This window comes from Piliocolobus tephrosceles, chromosome 19, assembly GCF_002776525.5.
Source record: "Piliocolobus tephrosceles isolate RC106 chromosome 19, ASM277652v3, whole genome shotgun sequence".
Classification (NCBI taxonomy): domain Eukaryota; kingdom Metazoa; phylum Chordata; class Mammalia; order Primates; family Cercopithecidae; genus Piliocolobus; species Piliocolobus tephrosceles.
Genome location: NC_045452.1, coordinates 20,339,275 through 20,357,951, shown reverse-complemented (window position 1 = coordinate 20,357,951; position 18,677 = coordinate 20,339,275). Strand labels below are relative to the sequence as shown.

At 44.4% G+C, this 18,677-nt stretch overlaps 1 protein-coding gene across 1 annotated transcript in view; it reads left to right on the top strand.

Annotated features, from left to right (window-relative positions):
- Positions 1 to 18,677, top strand: part of DMC1 (DNA meiotic recombinase 1) — a 51,269-nt gene that overhangs the window by 17,845 nt on the left and 14,747 nt on the right. Inside the window, exons 9-12 of the mRNA XM_023222264.1 lie at positions 13,306 to 13,397; positions 14,737 to 14,810; positions 14,940 to 15,054; positions 16,339 to 16,399. Of these exons, the coding sequence (XP_023078032.1) occupies positions 13,306 to 13,397; positions 14,737 to 14,810; positions 14,940 to 15,054; positions 16,339 to 16,399 (342 nt within the window). The remainder of the gene's footprint in view (positions 1 to 13,305; positions 13,398 to 14,736; positions 14,811 to 14,939; positions 15,055 to 16,338; positions 16,400 to 18,677) is intronic.

Genomic DNA, 18,677 nt, shown 5'->3' with positions numbered 1-18,677 from the left:
TAGCCAGGATGGTCTCGATCACCTGACCTCGTGATCCGCCCGTCTCGGCCTCCCAAAGTGCTGGGATTACAGGCTTGAGCCACCGCGCCCGGCCACACCTGGCTATTTTTTTGTATTTTTAGTAGAGATGGGGTTTTGCCATGTTGGCCAGGCTGGTCTGGAACCCCTGACCTCAGGTGATCTGCCTACCGTGGCCTCCCACAATGCTGGGATTACAGGGGTGAGCCACTGCGCCCGGCTGAAAGATAAAGTCATGGTCCCAAATGAAGGGAAAGGTATGAAGAGGGTGAAAGTTCATAAGGAAAACAGGCAGAACCTGTTTGGGTTACAGAAAGAATTTCAGTTTAATTAAAGTGTAAGGTATTCCAGGATATGGGCTAGAAAGATGATTGGGATCTTAGACATGAAAGGCTTTGAAACAAGATGGTGGGTGTAAATTGGATACTTTACCAATATTCTAGGCAAGTAATGAGAACGTGATCTAGGTTGGAAGTGGTAAGAATAAAAAGAAAAGTAAAAGAAATATTAGAGAGGAAAATTGATAGGACTCGATGGCTATAGGTGGTAGACAAAGGAAAGAGAGGTTTGAGAAATCGCTCAGGTTTTTTGTCTAGATACTGGGAGAATAGTTATGCAATGCTAACAATAGAACTGGAAAGATCATGTTTCAGAGAAAAGGTGATGTTTCATTTAAAATTACTAATTTTGTTTTTTTTTTTTTTTTTTTTTGAGACAGAGTCTTTCTCCATCACCCAGGCTGAAATGCAGTGGTGCAGTCTCAACTCACTGCAACCTCAGCTTCCCAAGTAGCTAAGTTTACAAATGTGCACCACCACACCTGGCTAATTTTTGTATTTTTAGTAGAGATGGAGTTTCGCCATGTTAGCCAGGATGGTTTCGAACTCCTGACCAAAAGTGATCCACCCACCTTGGCCTCCCAAAGTGCTGGAATTACAGGTGTGAGCCATCATGCTGGGCCTAATTTTTTTTCTTTTTTTAAGACAAGGTCTTGCTCTGTTGCCCAGACTGGAGTGCAGTGGCCCAATTACACTCACCACAGACTCGAACTCCCAGGGTCAAGTGATCCTCCCACTTCAGCCTTCTAAGTAGCTGGAACTACAGACACACACCACCACGCCTGGCTAATTTTTTTTTTAATCTTTTGTAGGGACCAGGTTTCACCAGGTTGCCCAGGGTAAAATCCAACTCCTGGGCTCAAGCGATCTGCCTACCTTGGCCTCCCAAAGTATTGAGATTACAGGCATGAGCCACTGCAGCCAGCCTTCATTTTAATGTATTGAATATGATGTACATGAGGATATCCAGATGGCAGCTGGAAATACTGACTTCAGCTTGAGAAAGGGGTAGGCCCAGAGATATGGACAAATTAACCAAGTGGGAAAGAGAACTTATAGAGAGAGAAGAGAGGAGAATGGAGAACATAACTTTGAGGTATGTTTATATTTAGGAAGAGGACTAAAATGAGGAACCCAGAGATAGGAAGTAGAAGGAAATCTGGTTGTAAAAGTCAAGCAAAAGGAAAGTTTCAAGACAAAAAGAGTTGTCAGCAATGTTACACACACATGGATTTTAAGGATATAGCCTGAGAAAGATCACTGAATAACCCAATTTAGAAAATATTGTCCTTCTTGGCCGGGCGCGGTGGCTCAAGCCTGTAATCCCAGCACTTTGGGAGGCCGAGACGGGTGGATCACGAGGTCAGGAGATCGAGACCATCCTGGCTAACACGGTGAAACCCCGTCTCTACTAAAAAATACAAAAAAAAAACTAGCCGGGCGAGGTGGTGGGCGCCTGTAGTCCCAGCTACTTGGGAGGCTGAGGCAGGAGAATGGCGTAAACCCGGGAGGCGGAGCTTGCAGTGAGCTGAGATCCGGCCACTGCACTCCAGCCTGGGCGACAGCGAAACTCTGTCTCAAAAAAAAAAAAAAGAAAAGAAAATATTGTCCTTCTTGACCTATTATAGAATTTACTATCTAAAATACTCACTTTGAAAACAAAACAGAGAACTGTTTGCAGAAGTCCCTTTTCAGAAATGCCAGGCATGAGAAGACTGTGAAAGAGCCTTTTAACTTGGGGAAGGAGGGTGAAATGTTGTATAGGGCTTTAACAGGGGGCTCAGCTGGAGTTCAGCTGGTTTCAGAAACAATTGATTAAGGACGATTCTCCTCTCAGAGAGGAAAGAATTGTTCTTGCAGATTAGCAGCCACTGTTTTGGCAATTTGGATTTTTTTTTTTCCAAAACGGAGTTTTACTCTTGTTGCCCAGGCCAATGGCACGATCTTGGCTCACTGCAACCTCCACCTGCCGGGTTCAAGCAATTCTCCTGCCTCAGCCTCCCGAGTAGCTGCGATTACAGGTGCACACCACCATGCCCGGCTAATTTTGTATTTTTAGTAGAGACAGGGTTTCTCCATGTTGGTCAGGTTGGTACAGAACTCCCGACTTCAGGTGATCCGCCCACCTCAGCCTCCCAAAGTGCTGGGATTACAGGCGTGAGCCACCATGCCCGGCCTGCAATTGGATTTTATTAAGAACAATAGGAATAGTTAGGAGTTAAGTCATATGCAAGAGAGAGTGGAGAAGAACAGCTGGATGGGGGTACAGGGCACTGTGGCAAGGGCCATATGGGAATGTTCTCATTCTTTGGGTGTCTCATACTTACACTGCTGTCTCTTGATATTTTTCTTTTTATATGTTTATATTTTGCCTCCTTAATTATGTTTTAAATTTACCTAGGGCATAGGTTGTCTTAGGACTCCTTATATCCTCCATAATGCTTTACCTTGGTAATTGGTTAATATGGTAATTAATTCCATATGATAATTGGTTAATAAATATTTATAAATGATCTGACCTTCCCTTCAGCATAAGCCCAAGTTTTTTCATTTTAAATTGTTTTGTTTTGTTTTGTTTTTGAGACAGGGACTTGCTCTGTCACCCAGGCTGGAGTGCAGTGACATGATCATGGATCACTCCTGCCCTCGACATCCAGGACTCAAGTGATACTCCCACCTCAGCCTCCCAAGTAACTGGGACTACAGGCATGTGCCACCATGCCCAGCTAATTTTTATATCTTTTTGGTAGAGACAGGGTCTCACCATATTGCCCGGGTTGGTCTCCAACTCCTGAGCTCTAGTGATCCTCTCACCTGGGCTTCCCAAAGTGCTGGGATTACAGGCATAACCCACCATGCCTGGTTTTGTTTTTCCCTGTCTTTTTTATAAAAGCCATATTAACTGGGGTGAGATGATGTTTCATTGTAGTTTTTTTTTTGAGATGGAGTCTCGCTGTGTCACCCGGGCTGGAGTGCAGTGGCTGGATCTCAGCTCACTGCAAGCTCCGCCTCCCGGGTTTACGCCATTCTCCTGCCGCCCGAGTAGCTGGGACTACAGGCGCCCACCACCTCGCCCGGCTAGTTTTTTGTATTTTTTTAGTAGAGACAGGGTTTCAGGATGTTAGCCAGGATGGTCTCGATCTTCTGACCTTGTGATCCGCCCGTCTAGGCCTCCCAAAGTGCTGGGATTGTCTTGTTTTTCTAAGACCACCAGAGCAAGCACAAAAGAACCAGCAAGTAGGCAAAGGTCAGGCGCAAAACTGCACGTTTATTTTAGTAACCTAAGGTGTGGAGAAGAAGTCTGTCGGCCTCCGGCAAAGAAAGCCGGCAGAGTTCCCCTCCACCCAGCTCTCGGACGGAGTTCCGACATCCCGACAGGACTGGGAAGCTGGGAAGTCCGCCGGGCTGTGAGAAGGCCGCGTGGCTCAATGGCGGAGAGCGGCTTTTCTAGGAGTGGGAGGGCAATAGGTGGGGCATGGGCGTGTCAGGGGCGTTCCGCAGGTGCGACCAGGTAAATCTTGGTCTCTTCAGATTGACGTCACCTGGCGCATGCCCAGTTGGTCTGCACCCTCCCTGGGTGCCGGCTGCATTTTCGCGCGCGCGGGAAGAGTTGGTGGTGAAGAAGAACCCGGAAGTGCACCATCTTGCCTCCGTTCGTCCAAACAGTCCAACCTTTTATTGATAATAGTGATAAAGGGGCGCCGTGGTCTGTCTGGCTACTTCCTGCTGTTAAGGGGCGTCGTTAAGGTCGGGGCCCATGGTTGGTATTTGGACGCACGGATGAAAAATAAAATAAGGCACAGTATTAGTATAGGAATGAGGAATGGAAGCATTTGTTGGAATATGGGCAAAACCCAGAAGGATAGTCCTGGCAAGGTTGGGGAGCATGAGATAGTTAAGAAAATTTAGTAAGTTTGAGGCGAGTGGGGGAAAGCCAAACTGATTTCCACTGATTGCTTTCGGTAGGGGCCCTTTTTAGCTGGGAATGAGGAACGACTGCGCAAAGTAATTGTTGGCCAGGCAGCAATTAAGGATTGGAGTTTTTGTGGAGTGGATGGCTTTCCGTCTACACCTACTACAGAGATATGGAAGGCTAGGTCCAGAGAAGGACGGCAAAACAGAATAGGTAGCCTCACTGTTGATTAAAAAATTAATTGTCTTACCCGCTACCAGGAGAGTTACCCACGGCTCGGCGAGGGTGATGGGGGTCCCCGAGTCTCGGCACCTTCAGTTGTCATCGTCCAGATGTAGGAGCTGGAAGGAGCTCCCAGGATCCTGGGAAAGGGGGTCACGTGGAGGTGCGGCACCTGTTCTCAGGGTGGGGCAATCAGACTTCCAGTTTCCTCCCTGCTGGCAAGCAGGGCAGGGGGTTGCTGGTGGACAGGGGTTAGGACATTCACTGGCCTAATGTCCTGATGCCTTGCACTTATAGCAAGGCTGCGTTGGGTCTCGGGGACCTTGCGGACACCTGTTGGCATAGTGTCCTGCCTTGCCGCACTTATAGCAGGCAGGCTCCTTTTGTAGCTTTGGAGTCTGTGGGGTATGTGCTCTCTGGCCTGGGGTTATGACTGGGCTGTAAACCTGAAAGCCGCTGCTAGGAGCTATAACTCAGCCGTCTCCTCTCTGGAGCTATAGACCTTAAAGGCTAATTTAACTAGGTCTTGTATTGGTGTCTGAGGACCATCCTCTACCTTTTGAAGTTTTTTACGAATGTCAGGAGCTAATTGAGAAATGAAATAAGACGCCAAAATGGTGGCCCCTGTGGGGGAGGCAGGATCTAACTGGGTATACTGGGTTAGAACCTCAGTCAGTTTAGGGTAGAGGTTAGGATAACCTGGAGGTCATGCCAAGTTAAGTCATAGGCCTGACAAAGGTGTCTAAATTCCTTTATGTATATGGTAGGATTAGCTGAGAAATCACCTAAACGCTTCTCAATTTTGGAAAGATCGGCCAATGAAAAAGGGACATGTACTCTGACTACCCCCTCCGCCCCAGCCACCTCTCACAAAGGTGCTAACACTGTAGGAGGGTGTGGGCAGAGATAGGGGACTCAAGACAGCCAGTTGGGGGCCCCGAAGGAGGCACGGGACCCAGTGGATTACTAGTAGATAAGGAGGAGGAAGGAGGAGTCTGGATGGGGGGAGGAGGAGGAGTCTGGGCAGGAAGGGAGGGGGTGGGGAGAGCGGGGAGAGAAGGAGTATAGGGACGAGAGCCTAAGGCCCAAAAGCCTTGTATGTAAATTTCGGACCACTTGCCTAGCTGCTGGCAGAAATTGCTGAGGTCGATCACGCCACAGTGGAAAGGAAAATTAACTGCTTCCTCCTAAGGTCTTGTTCAAGCTGTAAGGTTTTTAAATTGGCTAGGAGGCACCCTAAGGGGGTGCTCTTTGGAAATTTGGACTGGGGGGGTTTCCCATTTGTTTCCTCTTTACTTACACAATGGACACAATGGAAATGGAAGTGGATCTCTGCTTGGCTTCAAAGCATCATTTGGAACCAGCAGAGACAGACTGGAGGCTCTTGAAGCCAAGGTGGAGATCACTTTCAGGCGGACGTCTCCGTCCTGAACGGGTCTCCAAGCCACATGGTGGCTCCAAATGGACCTCGGACCTGCGCAGGATTTTGGCCAAGGGACACAATGGACACAATGGAAATGGAAGTGGATCTCTGCCTGGCTTCAAAGCGTCCTTTGGAACCAGCAGAGACAGACTGGAGGCTCTTGAAGCCAAAGTGGAGAGTACCTTCAGGCGGACGTCCCCGTCCTGCAAGGGTCTCCCAAGCCACTTGGTGGCTCAAAATGGACCTCGGACCTGCGCAGGATTTTGGCCGAGGGTGGTAAAGAGGAGACAAGGGCACTTACCCCAAAGAGGCCGTGAGAGTGAGCGAAGCGGGTCTCAGGTCCTGGTCCGTCCGTGGCGTGGAACGAGGAGGAGGAGGCTCCCCGGACCCTGGGGGCCCTGAGGAGGGGTCTCCTCCCGGGTTTCGGCACCATCTGTCTTGTTTTTCTAAGACCAGCTGAGCGGGCGCAAAAGAACCAGCTGGTAGGCAAGTGTAACAGCAAAACTGCTGGTTTATTTTGGTAACCTAAGGTGTGTGGGAGAAGTCTGTCGGCCTCCAGGGAAGGAGGCCGGCAGAGTCCCCCCGTGGGGCTCTCGGACGGACTTCCCACAGTCCCGACATCCCGACAGGAGTGGGGCTGCAAGAAGGCCGCCGGGCTGTGAGAAGGCCGCGTGGCTCAATGGCGGAGAGCGGCTTTTCTAGGAGTGGGAGGGCAATAGGTGGGGCATGGGCGTGTCAGGGGCGTTCCGCAGGTGCGACCAGGTAAATCTTGGTCTCTTCAGATTGACGTCACCTGGCGCATGCCCAGTTGGTCTGCACCCTCCCTGGGCGCCGGCTTGCATTTTCGCGCGCGCGGGAAGAGTTGGTGGTGAAGAAGAACCCGGAAGTGCACCATCTTGCCTCCGTTCGTCCAAACAGGGATTACAGGCTTGAGCCACTGCGCCTGGCCTTCATTGTAGTTTTGATTTGCATTTCTCTGATGATCAATGACATTGAGCACCTTTTCATATAGCTATTTGCTGTTTGTATGTCTTCTGTGAACCCAGAAAATCTGAGACAGGTCTCAGATAGTTTAGAAAGTTTATTTTGCAGCCGGGTGCAGTGGCTCACACCTGTAATCCCAGCACTTTGGGAGGCCAAGGTGGGCAGATCACAAGATCAGGAGATTGAGACCATCCTGGCCACCATGGTGAAACCCTGTCTCTACTAAAATACAAAAAAAAAAAAAAAAAATTAGCCGGGCATGGTGGCACGTGTCTGTAGTCCCAGCTACTCAGGAGGCTGAGGCAGGATTTTGGAATCGCTTGATCCCAGGAGGGGGAGGTTGCAGTGAGCCGAGATTGTGCCACTGGACTTCAGCCTGGCGACAGAGCAAGAATCCGTCTCAAAAAAAAAAAAAAGAAAGTTTATTTTGCCAAGGTTGAGGATGCACCCATGACACAGCCTCAGGAAGTCCTGATGACGTGTGCCCGAGGTGGTTGGGGCACAGCTTGGTTCTACACATTTTAGGGAGACATGAGACATCTATCAGTATATGTAAGAAGAACAATGGTTCAGTCTGGAAAGTGGGACAACTTGAAGCAAAGACAGGAAGACTCTAAGTAAAGTGGGGAGTGGGCTTCCAGGTCACAGATAGGTGAGACACAAATGGTTGCATTCTTTTGAGTTTCTGATTAGCCTTTCCAAAGGAGGCAATCAGATATGCATCTATCTCAGTGAGCAGAGGAGTGACTTTGAATAGAATGAAAGGCAGATTTGCCATAAGCAGTTTCCAGTTTGAGTTTTCCTTAGTGATTTTAGGGACCCAAGATATTTTCCTTTCACACTTCTTTTGAGAAATGCTTTTCAGATATTTTGCCCATTTTAAAATAAGATTATTAAATTTTTTTCCCTATAGAGAGTTGTTTAAACTTTTTATATATTCTGGTTATTAATCCCTTGTCAGATGGATAGTTTGGAAATATTTTCTCAGCAAGGCAATTTTACTTCTATAAAAGGGTGTGACTCACTGATGAAGCAATGGTGAGAGCACACCTGAACAAGGGAGGGAAAAGAGTTTTTATTCCTGACTCAGCTAGCCCCTACTGCTGTGTCATTCCCCTGTTGGCTAAGATTGGACTGTACAGTCTAAGCGAATTCCGATTGGCTATTGTTTTTTTTTTGTTTGTTTGTTTGTTTTTGAGATGGAGTCTCGCTCTGTCGCCCAGGCTGGAGTGCAGTGGCACGATCTCCACTCACTGCAAGCTCTGCCTCCCGGGTTCACGCCATTCTGCTGCCTCAGCCTCCCGTGTAGCTGGGACTACAGGCGCCTGCCATCATGCCCGGCTAATTTTTGTATTTTTAGTAGAGACGGGGTTTCACTGTGTTAGCCAGGATGGTCTCGATCTCCTAACCTCGTGATCTGCCTGTCTCAGCCTCCCAAAGTGCTGGGATTACAGGCATGAGCCACCGCGCCCGGCCCCGATTGGCTATTTTAAAGAGAGCAGGGGTACGAATCGGAGTGGTGGAGTGAGTAGTTTGGCGGGAAGGATGGTTAGGAACAGGTGACTAAAGGTGACTCATGCCAGAGCAGGTGACCAGGAGTGACTCAGGACAGAGCAGGTGACCAGGGGTGACTCAGGACGGAACAGATGACCAGGGGAACAGATGTGAACTACTGATTAGAACTGGTGGAAAAGGTTGTTTACTGAAACTAGGAGCAAGAAAGCGAGAAGAACAAGGAAGTTAAACTTTAAAATGGAGAACAAAGAACAGGGGAGCTGAACATACTGATATATTGGTTCCTTGGAGAGGATCTCAAAGCTCATTGTACTTAACAATTTACAGGCTAAAACCTTTCAAGAGGAATTTATTATATCCACAGTTGCCGGTGCTTGTGTAGTATTACTCAAGAAATCTTTTGGCCAGGTGCGGTGGCTCACGCCTGTAATCCTAGCACTTTGGGAGGCCGAGGCGGGCGGATCACAAGGTCAGGAGATCGAGACCACGGTGAAACCTCGTCTCTACTAAAAATACAAAAAAAAAATTAGCCAGGCGCAGTGGTGGGCGCCTGTAGTCCCAACTACTCAGGAGGCTGAGGCAGGAGAATGGCATGATCCCGGGAGGCGGAGCTTGCAGTGAGCCAAGATCACGCCACTGCACTCCAGCCTGGGGGACCGAGTGAGACTCTGTCTCAAAAAAAAAAAAAAAAAAAAGAAATCTTTTTTACCCAGTCCAATGTCCTATAGAGTTTCCCCAATGCTTCCTTTTAGTAGTTTCATAATTCAAGGTCTTAGATTTAAGTCTTTAATCCATTTTTATTTGATTTTTGTATATGATGAGAGATAGAAGTCTAATTTCATTCATCTACATATGGATATCCCATTTTCCCAGCACCATTTACTGAAGAGACTGTCCTTTCTCCAATGTTATTGGCACCTTTGTCGAAAATGAGTTCACTGTAGGTGTGTGGATTTGTTTCTGGGTGTTATCTTCTGTTCCATTGGTCTACGTGTCCGTTTTTATGCCCATACCATGCTGTTTTGGATACTATAGCTCTATAGTATAATTTGAGGTCAAGTTATGTGATTCCTTTAGTTTTGTTCTTTTTGCTCAAGATAGCTTTGGCTATTCTGGGTTTTTTGCGATTCCATATAAATTTTAGGATTGTTTTTCTGTTTCTCTGAAGAATGTCATTGGTATTTTGATAGGAATTGCATTGACTCTGTAGATTGCTTTGCGTAGTATGGACATTTTAACAGTATTGATTCTTCCAACTCATGAACATGGAATATCTTTCTGGTTTCTGTGTGTCCTCTTCAATTTGTTTCATCAATGTTTTATAGTTTTCATTGTAGAGATCCTTCATTTCTTTGGTTAAGTTAATTTCTAGGTATTTAATTTTATTCGTAGCTATTGTAAATGGGATTAATTTTTAAATTTCTTTTTCAGATTGTTCCCTGTTGGTATTTAGAAATGCTACTGATTTTTGTATGTTGATTTTGTATCCTACAACTTTACTGAATTTGTTTATCAGTTCCAACAGTTTTTTGGTGAAGTCTGGATTTTTCCAAATATAAGATCTTATTATTGGTAAACAGGGATAATTTGACTTCTTCCTTTTCGATCTGGATGCCCTTTATTTATTTCTCTTGTCTGATTACTCTAGCTAGGACTTCAAGTACTATGTTGAATAACAGTGATGAGAGTGGGCATACTTGTTCCAGATCTTAGAGGAAAGACTTTCAGTTTTTTCCCATCCAGTATGATACTAGCTTTGGGTCTGTTGTATATGGCTTTTATGTTGGGTTATGTTCCTTCTATGCCCAATTTTTTGAGGTTTTTTTTCTTATTATATATAGGAATGTTGAATTTTATCAAATGCTTTTTTCAGCATCAATTGAAATGATCATATGTTTTTTGTCCATTCTGTTGATATGATATATCACATTGATTTGTGTATGTTGAACCATCCTTGCATCCCTGAGATGAATCCCAATTGGTCATGATGAATGATCTGTTTAATGTATTGTTGAATTGGTTTGCTAGTATTTTGTTGAGGATTTAAGCCCAATTTTTATACCCCTGTTCACATTGTTCCCAGACCAAACCGAGGATCAGGCTGCTTATTCTTGTGGCCCAATGATGAGATGCAGATGAACTGGGAAAGGAGAGAGTTTTTGTTTCTGTAACTGTTTATAGGGAGAAGACCTGGAAAATAACATCAGACCAACTCAAAATTACAAAGTGTTCCAGAGCTTATATACCTTCTCAGCTATATGTTTACTTGTGAGTGTGCATTCATCTAAAGACATAAGTCACTTTGGGAGGCTGAGGTGGGCGGATCACTTGAAGTCAGGAGTTCAAGACCATCCTGGCCAACATGGCGAAACCTTGTCTCTACGAAAAATACAAAAATTAGCCGGGCATTGTGGCACACGCCTGTAGTCCCAGCTAGTCAGGATGCTGAGGCAAGAGAATCACTTGAACCTGGGAGGCAGAGGTTGCAGTGAGCCGAGATTGCTCCACTAGACTCCAGCCTGAGCAACAGAGTGAGACTCCATCTCAAAAAAATAAAATAAAATTTGTAAAAAAGATATAAGTGATTAACTTATTTTAATCTATAACTAAGATCTGAATCCTAAAGATCTTCCTCTGGAGCCTCAGTAAATTTACTTAATCTAAATGGGTCCAGGTGCTGGAGTGATTACCCTTATCTTGTCTCCTGCTAAATCATGGAGTTTTGGGGAGTTCCTTCAGACCCCCAATAACTTGTTGTGCAGACCTGGGGAGTTCTTCAGACCCCCGATAAAACTCATTTAATCCTAAACAGGTACTGTTAAGAATTCCTTCGTTATCTTGTCATGCTTCAAGGCCCAGGAAAGGCCTGGGCAAAACTCTTGGTGGGCTTTTGTTACATTCCAGCCTTTGTATAAGGGCACTTTCAACTTTTAATATTTAACTTAACCACTCAGTCAGTGCTGAAACAGTTGTTATGGAGGCCTGCATTAGTAAGACCTGGCCTGCCATAACATAGTATCTGGGATTTGTAGAAGCTGACATGATAAAAATGTTTTTATTGACTCTTCCAATTCCCTGTCTTTAACTTGTCCACCAAAAACATGTACTGGGTATACTCAATAGCAATGGAAGATTTTTGTGGCTGTTACCAAAGCTCTAACAACAAGAACATATATAGTGCATTAGGCTATAAATAACTGGGAAATCCTAACGACAATTCAACTAAACATTTATTAAATTAATTGTAAACATCACAAATAAGATTATAAATAGTCCTTGATTTACAGTTACTTATACTAGGATCAGTGTTATGTAAACTCTGTAAACAAAGTGAAATAAGGTCACAAACATGCATTTAACTTTACCTCATTTTACTTCAGACATATTGTTGGGATCACCAAAGACCTAAAAAAAAAAAATGTTTATTACTCCTTTATAGTTTATAGATATAAGTAAGTATTAGCTTCTTCCAAAATACCTTTGCAGATGCACTTAGTTTGCTTCCCTATGAATTTGCTAATTGCAGAAAGCTAACAACTCCTGGCTAGGCATGGTGGCTCATGCCTGTAATCCTAGCACTTTGGAAGGCTGAGGCAGGCAGATCGCTTGAGGTCAGGAGTTCGAAACCAGCCTGGCCAACATAGCGAAACCCCGTCTCCACTAAATATACAAAAATTAGCTAGATATGATGGCTCACGCCTGTAATCACAGCTACTTAGGAGACTGAAGGAGGAGAATTGCTTGAACCCAGGAGGCAGAGGTTACCGTGAGCCGAGATCATGCTACTGCACTCCAGCCTGGGCAACAGAGTGAGACTTCATCTCAAAAAAAAAACAAACAAAAAAAAAAACTAACAACTCCTTTAGAAGAAAGTCGATTTTAAATTCTGTATACTTTCCAGGTAAGATTTGAAAAGAAAAAGAAAACCTATGCAAACAAAAAACCTTTGGTCGATATTTCTCTTCTGGACCCTTGAAGTTACCTTTTTGACCCTTTGGTTCATGTAGTCACATTTATCATTTAACAACACATGATTAATGATATAATAAACTATTTCATATTGAGCAAATGAGGGTTTTGAAGAGAGTGAATTAATTCACTTTGTAGTTACTGAATTATAATTCAGTAATATTATCTATTATAGGTCTATTATCTATTGTAGATCTGAGAACAAAAAGACTCACAGAGCTTAGTTTCCAGTTTTTCTCTTGTAACTGATTTGCTGCATAAGCTCAAGTCATTTGCCTAATCTCTGTTTGCCAGTGTCCTATGTTGTAAAATGTGAAATAGGCCATAAAAACTAGCTTCCAAGGTTATTGTAAAGATTTGAGGCCGGGCGCGCTGGCTCAAGCCTGTAATCCCAGCACTTTGGGAGGCCGAGACGGGCGGATCATGAGGTCAGGAGATCGAAACCATCCTGGCTAACACGGTGAAACCCCGTCTTTACTAAAAAAATACAAAAAACTAGCTGGGCGATGTGGCGGGCGCCTGTAGTCCCAGCTACTCGGGAGGCTGAGGCAGGAGAATGGCGTAAACCCGAGAGGCAGAGCTTGCAGTGAGCTGCGATCTGGCTACTGCACTCCAGCCTGGGCAACAGAGCGAGACTCTGTCTCAAAAAAAAAAAAAAAAAAAAAACATTTGATCACTTAATAGTTAAATTCATTACTGCCCCACATTTCTATGACCATTATCACTACCTATGGTAAGTTGAGGCACTTATGAAAAAACAAATCTTGTATAGACTTTAAATGGTTGCTAGCATCCTCTAGAATACCTTCACAGGTACATTGTTTGGCTTCTCTGTTAATTTATGTAAGATACTCTGTTTTGTAGTGGTTGTCTAAGCTTTTTTATAATTGATTTATTGGATCCTTAATCTTGGCATACTCCAGCCGTCCAGATCGCCTTCGGGACATTGCTGATCGCTTCAATGTAGACCAGAATGCAGTACTGGACAACGTACTTTATGCACGTGCATATACTAGTAAGAGCCCCATGCAGTTGGATGCTTGGGTCAATGTAAGGTTGGCAGCACTGATTTACTACTTGAGTGATAAAACATTTTGATACTTTTTTTCTATTTTAATTTTCTCTAATTTACTCAGTCTACAAATTTTATCATCTGGTAGGTCCTTAGATAATAAAGTGCCTTCAAATTATTTATTATTCTTAGTCTTTGAAATGAATAGTAACATTCTTTTTGGATAATGTAGCATTTGGTATATATCCTAAGGCAGAATATGCAATAATTTTTTTTTTTTTTTTTTGAGATGGAGTCTCGCTCTGTCACTCAGGCTGAAGGGCAGTGGTGCAATCTCAGCTCACTGCAACCTCCACTTCCCGGCTTCAAGCGATTCTCCTACCTTAGCCTCCCAAGTCGCTGGGATTACAGGCACGTGCCACTACACCCAGCTAATTTTTGTATATTATATATATATTTTTTTTTTTTTTTTTTTTGAGGCGGAGTCTTGCTCTGTCGCGGGAACTGGAGTGCAGTGGCCGGATCTCAGCTCACTGCAAGCTCCGCCTCCCGGGTTTACGTCATTCTCCTGCCTCAGCCTCCCCAGTAGCTGAGACTACAGGCGCCCGCCACCTCGCCCAGCTAGTTTTTGTATTTTTAGTAGAGACGGGGTTTCACCGTGTTAGCCAGGATGGTCTCGATCTCCTGACCTAGTGATCTGCCTGTCTCGGCCTCCCAAAGTGCTAGGATTACAGGCTTGAGCCACCGTGCCCGGCCATATTATATATATTTTTTAAATGAGACAGAGTCTCGCTGTGTCGCCCAGGCTGGAGCATAGTGGTGCAATCTCTGCTCACTGCAGCCTCAGCCTCCCAGGTTCAAACCATTCTCCTGCCTCAGCCTCCTGAGTAGCTGGGATCACTGGTGCCCACCACCATGCCCAGCTAATTTTTGTATTTTTCTTTTTTTAGTAGAGACAGGGTTTCACCATGTTGCCAGGCTAGTCTTGAATCCTGACCTAATGATCCGCCTGCCTCGGTTTCCCAAAGTGCTGGGATGACAGGTATAAGCCACCGCACCCAGCCTAATTTTCGTATTTTTTTAGTAGAGTCAGGGTTTCACCATGTTGGCCAGGCTGGTCTTGAACTCCTGACCTCAAGAAATCCAACCACCTCGACCTCCCAAAGTGTTGGGATTACAGGCGTGAGCCACCATGCCAGGCTGCGATAATATTTAATAAAGTAATAAATAATTAAGAGAATCCTTCAAGGACTTTCTTTTGCCTGGCTCCCAAGAATATGAATGATCTTAGCCTCTGCTTCTTTCAACTTTTGTAACATATTCTCACTGCATTTCCCACCAGGTGAACATCAGATGGAGCTACTTGATTATGTAGCAGCAAAGTTCCATGAAGAAGCTGGCATCTTCAAACTATTGGTACAAGCTTTTAAATACTGCTTTCACAGAGCTATTTAGCATAATATTTTCATTCTATTGCTCTCTATTCAAATAACGTCTTCCTTCAATTTCCAAATGCATGTTTATTTTTACCTTAATCCTTTGTAGATTATCGATTCAATAATGGCACTTTTTCGAGTGGATTTCAGTGGCCGTGGAGAGTTGGCCGAACGGCAGCAAAAATTGGCCCAGATGTTGTCACGACTCCAAAAAATCTCAGAAGGTATATCTTTAAAATAAAACGGCATCTGTGACTATGTTTGTCAAGTATACTTTGCAGAGAAGCTTGGAATATAATGTCAGGAGGCAGTGGTTTTTTTCTTTCTTTTTTTTTTTTTTTTTTAAATAAAATTACCTTCATGAGAATACAACTCTTTTTTTTTTTTTCTTTTTAAGGCGGTGTCTTGCACTGTTGCCCAGGCTGGAGTGCAGTGGCACAATCTCGGCACACTGCAACCTCCGCCTCCCAGGTTCAAGCGATTCTTCCTCCTTAGCGTCCTGAGTAGTTGGGATTATAGGCGCCTGCCATCACGTCTGGGTAGAGACGGGGTTTCACCATGTTGGCCAGGCTGGTCTCAAACTCCTGACCTCATGATCTGCCCTCCTCAACCTCCCAAAGTGCTGAGATTACAGGCGTGAGCCACTGCGCCCGGCTTTACAACTGTTTTTTTAAACCAAAAATATGTATTCTTTTTTTTTTTTTTTTTGAGACAGAGTTTCACTCTGTCGCCCAGGCTGGAGTGCAGTGGCCGGATCTCAGCTCACTGCAAGCTCCGCCTCCCGGGTTTATGCCATTCTCCTGCCTCAGCCTCCCGAGTAGCTGGGACTATAGGCGCCCGCCACCTCGCCTGGCTAGTTTTTTGTATTTTTTAGTAGAGACAGGGTTTCATCGTGTTAGCCAGGATGGTCTCGATCTCCTGACCTCGTGATCCGCCCGTCTCGGCCTCCCAAAGTGCTGGGATTACAGGCTTGAGCCACCGCGCCTGGCCCAAAAATATCTATTCTAACCTTAATAATAATAATAACTTAAATAATTTTTGTTGTCAATGAAAAATAGGAATATGATGTTATTTATAAAATAAATTCATGATGCAGTATTTCTAAACTCTGAAATCTAAACAATGAACTTTTAAATATTTATATTGCCTTTCTTGGCTCGCGCCTGTAATCCCAGCACTTTGGGAGGCCAAGGCAAGCGGATCACTTGAGGTTGGGAGTTCGGGAGTTCGAGACCAGCCTGACCAACATGGAGAAACCCCGTCTCTACTAAAAAATATAAAATTAGCCTGGTGTAGTGGCTTATGCCTTTAATCCCAGCTACTCGGGAGGCTGAAGCAGGAGAATCACTTGAACCTGGGAGGCAGAGTTTGTGATGAGTGTGAGCCGAGATCGTGCCATTGCACTCCAGCCTAGGCAACAAGAGTGAAACTCTGTCTCAAAAAAAAAAATATATATATATATATATATCTCCTTTCTCATAGTTTTAAAATTTTATCTCTTGATACAGAATATAATGTGGCTGTTTTTGTGACCAATCAGATGACTGCTGATCCAGGAGCAACTATGACGTAAGCCCCAATATTCTACTTTTTATTTCACAGAGGTTAACATAAAGACGGTTAGAGTGTAAAACAGAAAATAATTTCAAGGCTGGGCGCAGTGGCTCATGCCTGTGATCCCAGCACTTTAGCAGGCCGAGGCAGGCAGATCACAGGGTCAGGAGATTGAGACCAGCCTGACTAACATAATGAAACCCCATCTCTACTAAAAATACAATAATTAGCTGGGTGTGGTGGCGCACACCTGTAATCCCAGCTACTCAGGAGGCTGAGGCAGAAGAATCACTTGAACGTGGGAGGCGGAGGTTGCAGTGAGCCGAGATCATGCCATTGAACTCCTGTCTGGGCAACAGAGCAAGATTCCATCTCAAAAAAAAAAGAAAGAAAGAAAAGAATTTCAAAATCATTAGTCTTTATGTGGACACAAATATATCACAAATCACTTTATTGCCGGGCACAGGGGCTCACGCCTGTAATCCCAACACTTTGGGAGGCCAAGATGGGTGGATTACCTGAGGTCAGGAGTTCGAGACCAGCCTGGCCAACATGGTGAAGTCTCATCTCTACTAAAAATACAAAAATTAGCTGGGCGTGGTGGCGTGCACCTGTAATCCCAGCTACTCAGGAGGCTAAGGTGGGAGAATCACCTGAATCCAGGAGGCAGAGGTTACAGTGAGCCAAGATCACACCATTACACTCCAGCTTGGGCAACAAGAGCAAAACTCCATCTCAAAAAAAAAAAAAAAAAAAAAATCACTGTATTGTACAGTATATATTACTTCATAATTGTAAATATTACTTGATATCCAGAATCTATTTTTCTCTAGTTCTTTATAGAATAAAGCCATACTTTAACCATTTTCAGCAGTACTTTGGGCTTCTCTTTGGTCTAGGGCTAAAGGGGTATGGGAGGATGATAAGAAATAGATCCTAGGGAAATAAAAACTAATATTGCAGCTTATCAGTGCAATAAAAACCATTCATAAAAACAAAAAAGTCATCTTTCTACAGGATATACATGAGATATATTTATCAGAGGCCCTATGGGAGAAGTCTCCTGTTTGAAGAAAAAGAATTTCAGTTCACACTAGGCATATTCAGAACTTGTTGAAGTGTTGTGCACATGACATAATTATTGATGGCTCTGAAACACGGCAGTGAATAGAAAGACACAGAGGCCGGGTGCGGTGGCTCAAGCTTGTAATCCCAGCACTTTGGGAGGCTGAGGCGGGCGGATCACGAGGTCAGAAGATCGAGACCATCCTGGCTAACATGGTGAAACCCTGTCTCTACTAAAAAAAATACAAAAAACTAGCCGGGCGAGGTGGCGGGCGCCTGTAGTCACAGCTATTCAGGAGGCTGAGGCAGGAGAATGGCGTAAACCCGGGAGGCGGAGCTTGCAGTGAACCGAGATAGTGCCACTGCACTCCAGCCTGGGTGACAGAGCGAGACTCCGTCTCAAAAAAAAAAACGAAAAGAAAAAAAAAAGAAAGACACAGAGAGCTAAAGTTGGATAATAAAAATAGAAAAATCAAAGAAAGGTTTGTTGCCACCATAACAAATTTTGAGCATTATGTGTCTGAATAAGCAATCAAAATAATCCTAAATTCATACCACTGCACTCCAGCCTGGGAGACAGAGCAAGACTGTCTCAAACAAAGCAAAACAAATCTAAATTCATGATAATGCTTTTTAAAAATTTTTTTTTTTCTTTTTCTTTTTTCTTTTTTTTTTTTTTTATGAGACAAAGTTTCACTCTGTCACCCAAGCTGCAATGCAGTGGCACCATCTCTGCTCACTGCAACCTCTGCCTCCCAGGCTCAGGTGATGCTCCTGCCTCAGCCTCCCAAGTAGCTGGAGGGTCACCACGCCTGGCTAATTTTTTAATTTTTAATAGAGACAGGGTTTCACCATGTTGGCCAGGCTGGTCTCGAACTCCTGACCTCAAGTGATTCACCCACCTCAGCCTCCCAAAGTGCTAGGATTACAGGTGTGAGCCACCATGCCCAGCCTGTATACGTACTTTTTGTTGAGTCATTTGAGAAGCTTCTTCTGAACCACGGAAAATTATTCGCAGACATCATGACACTTCACCTCTTAATACTTCAGCATATCTCTTCTAAGAATGATGTTCTTCTACGTAGCCACAATACAATTATCACATTCAGAAATTCTAACATTGGCATAATAATGTTATCTAATATACAATTGTATTCAGTGTCTCCAATTGCCCCAATAATGTCCTTTATAGTTGTTGGGGTTTTTTTGTTTTGCATTCAATTCAGGA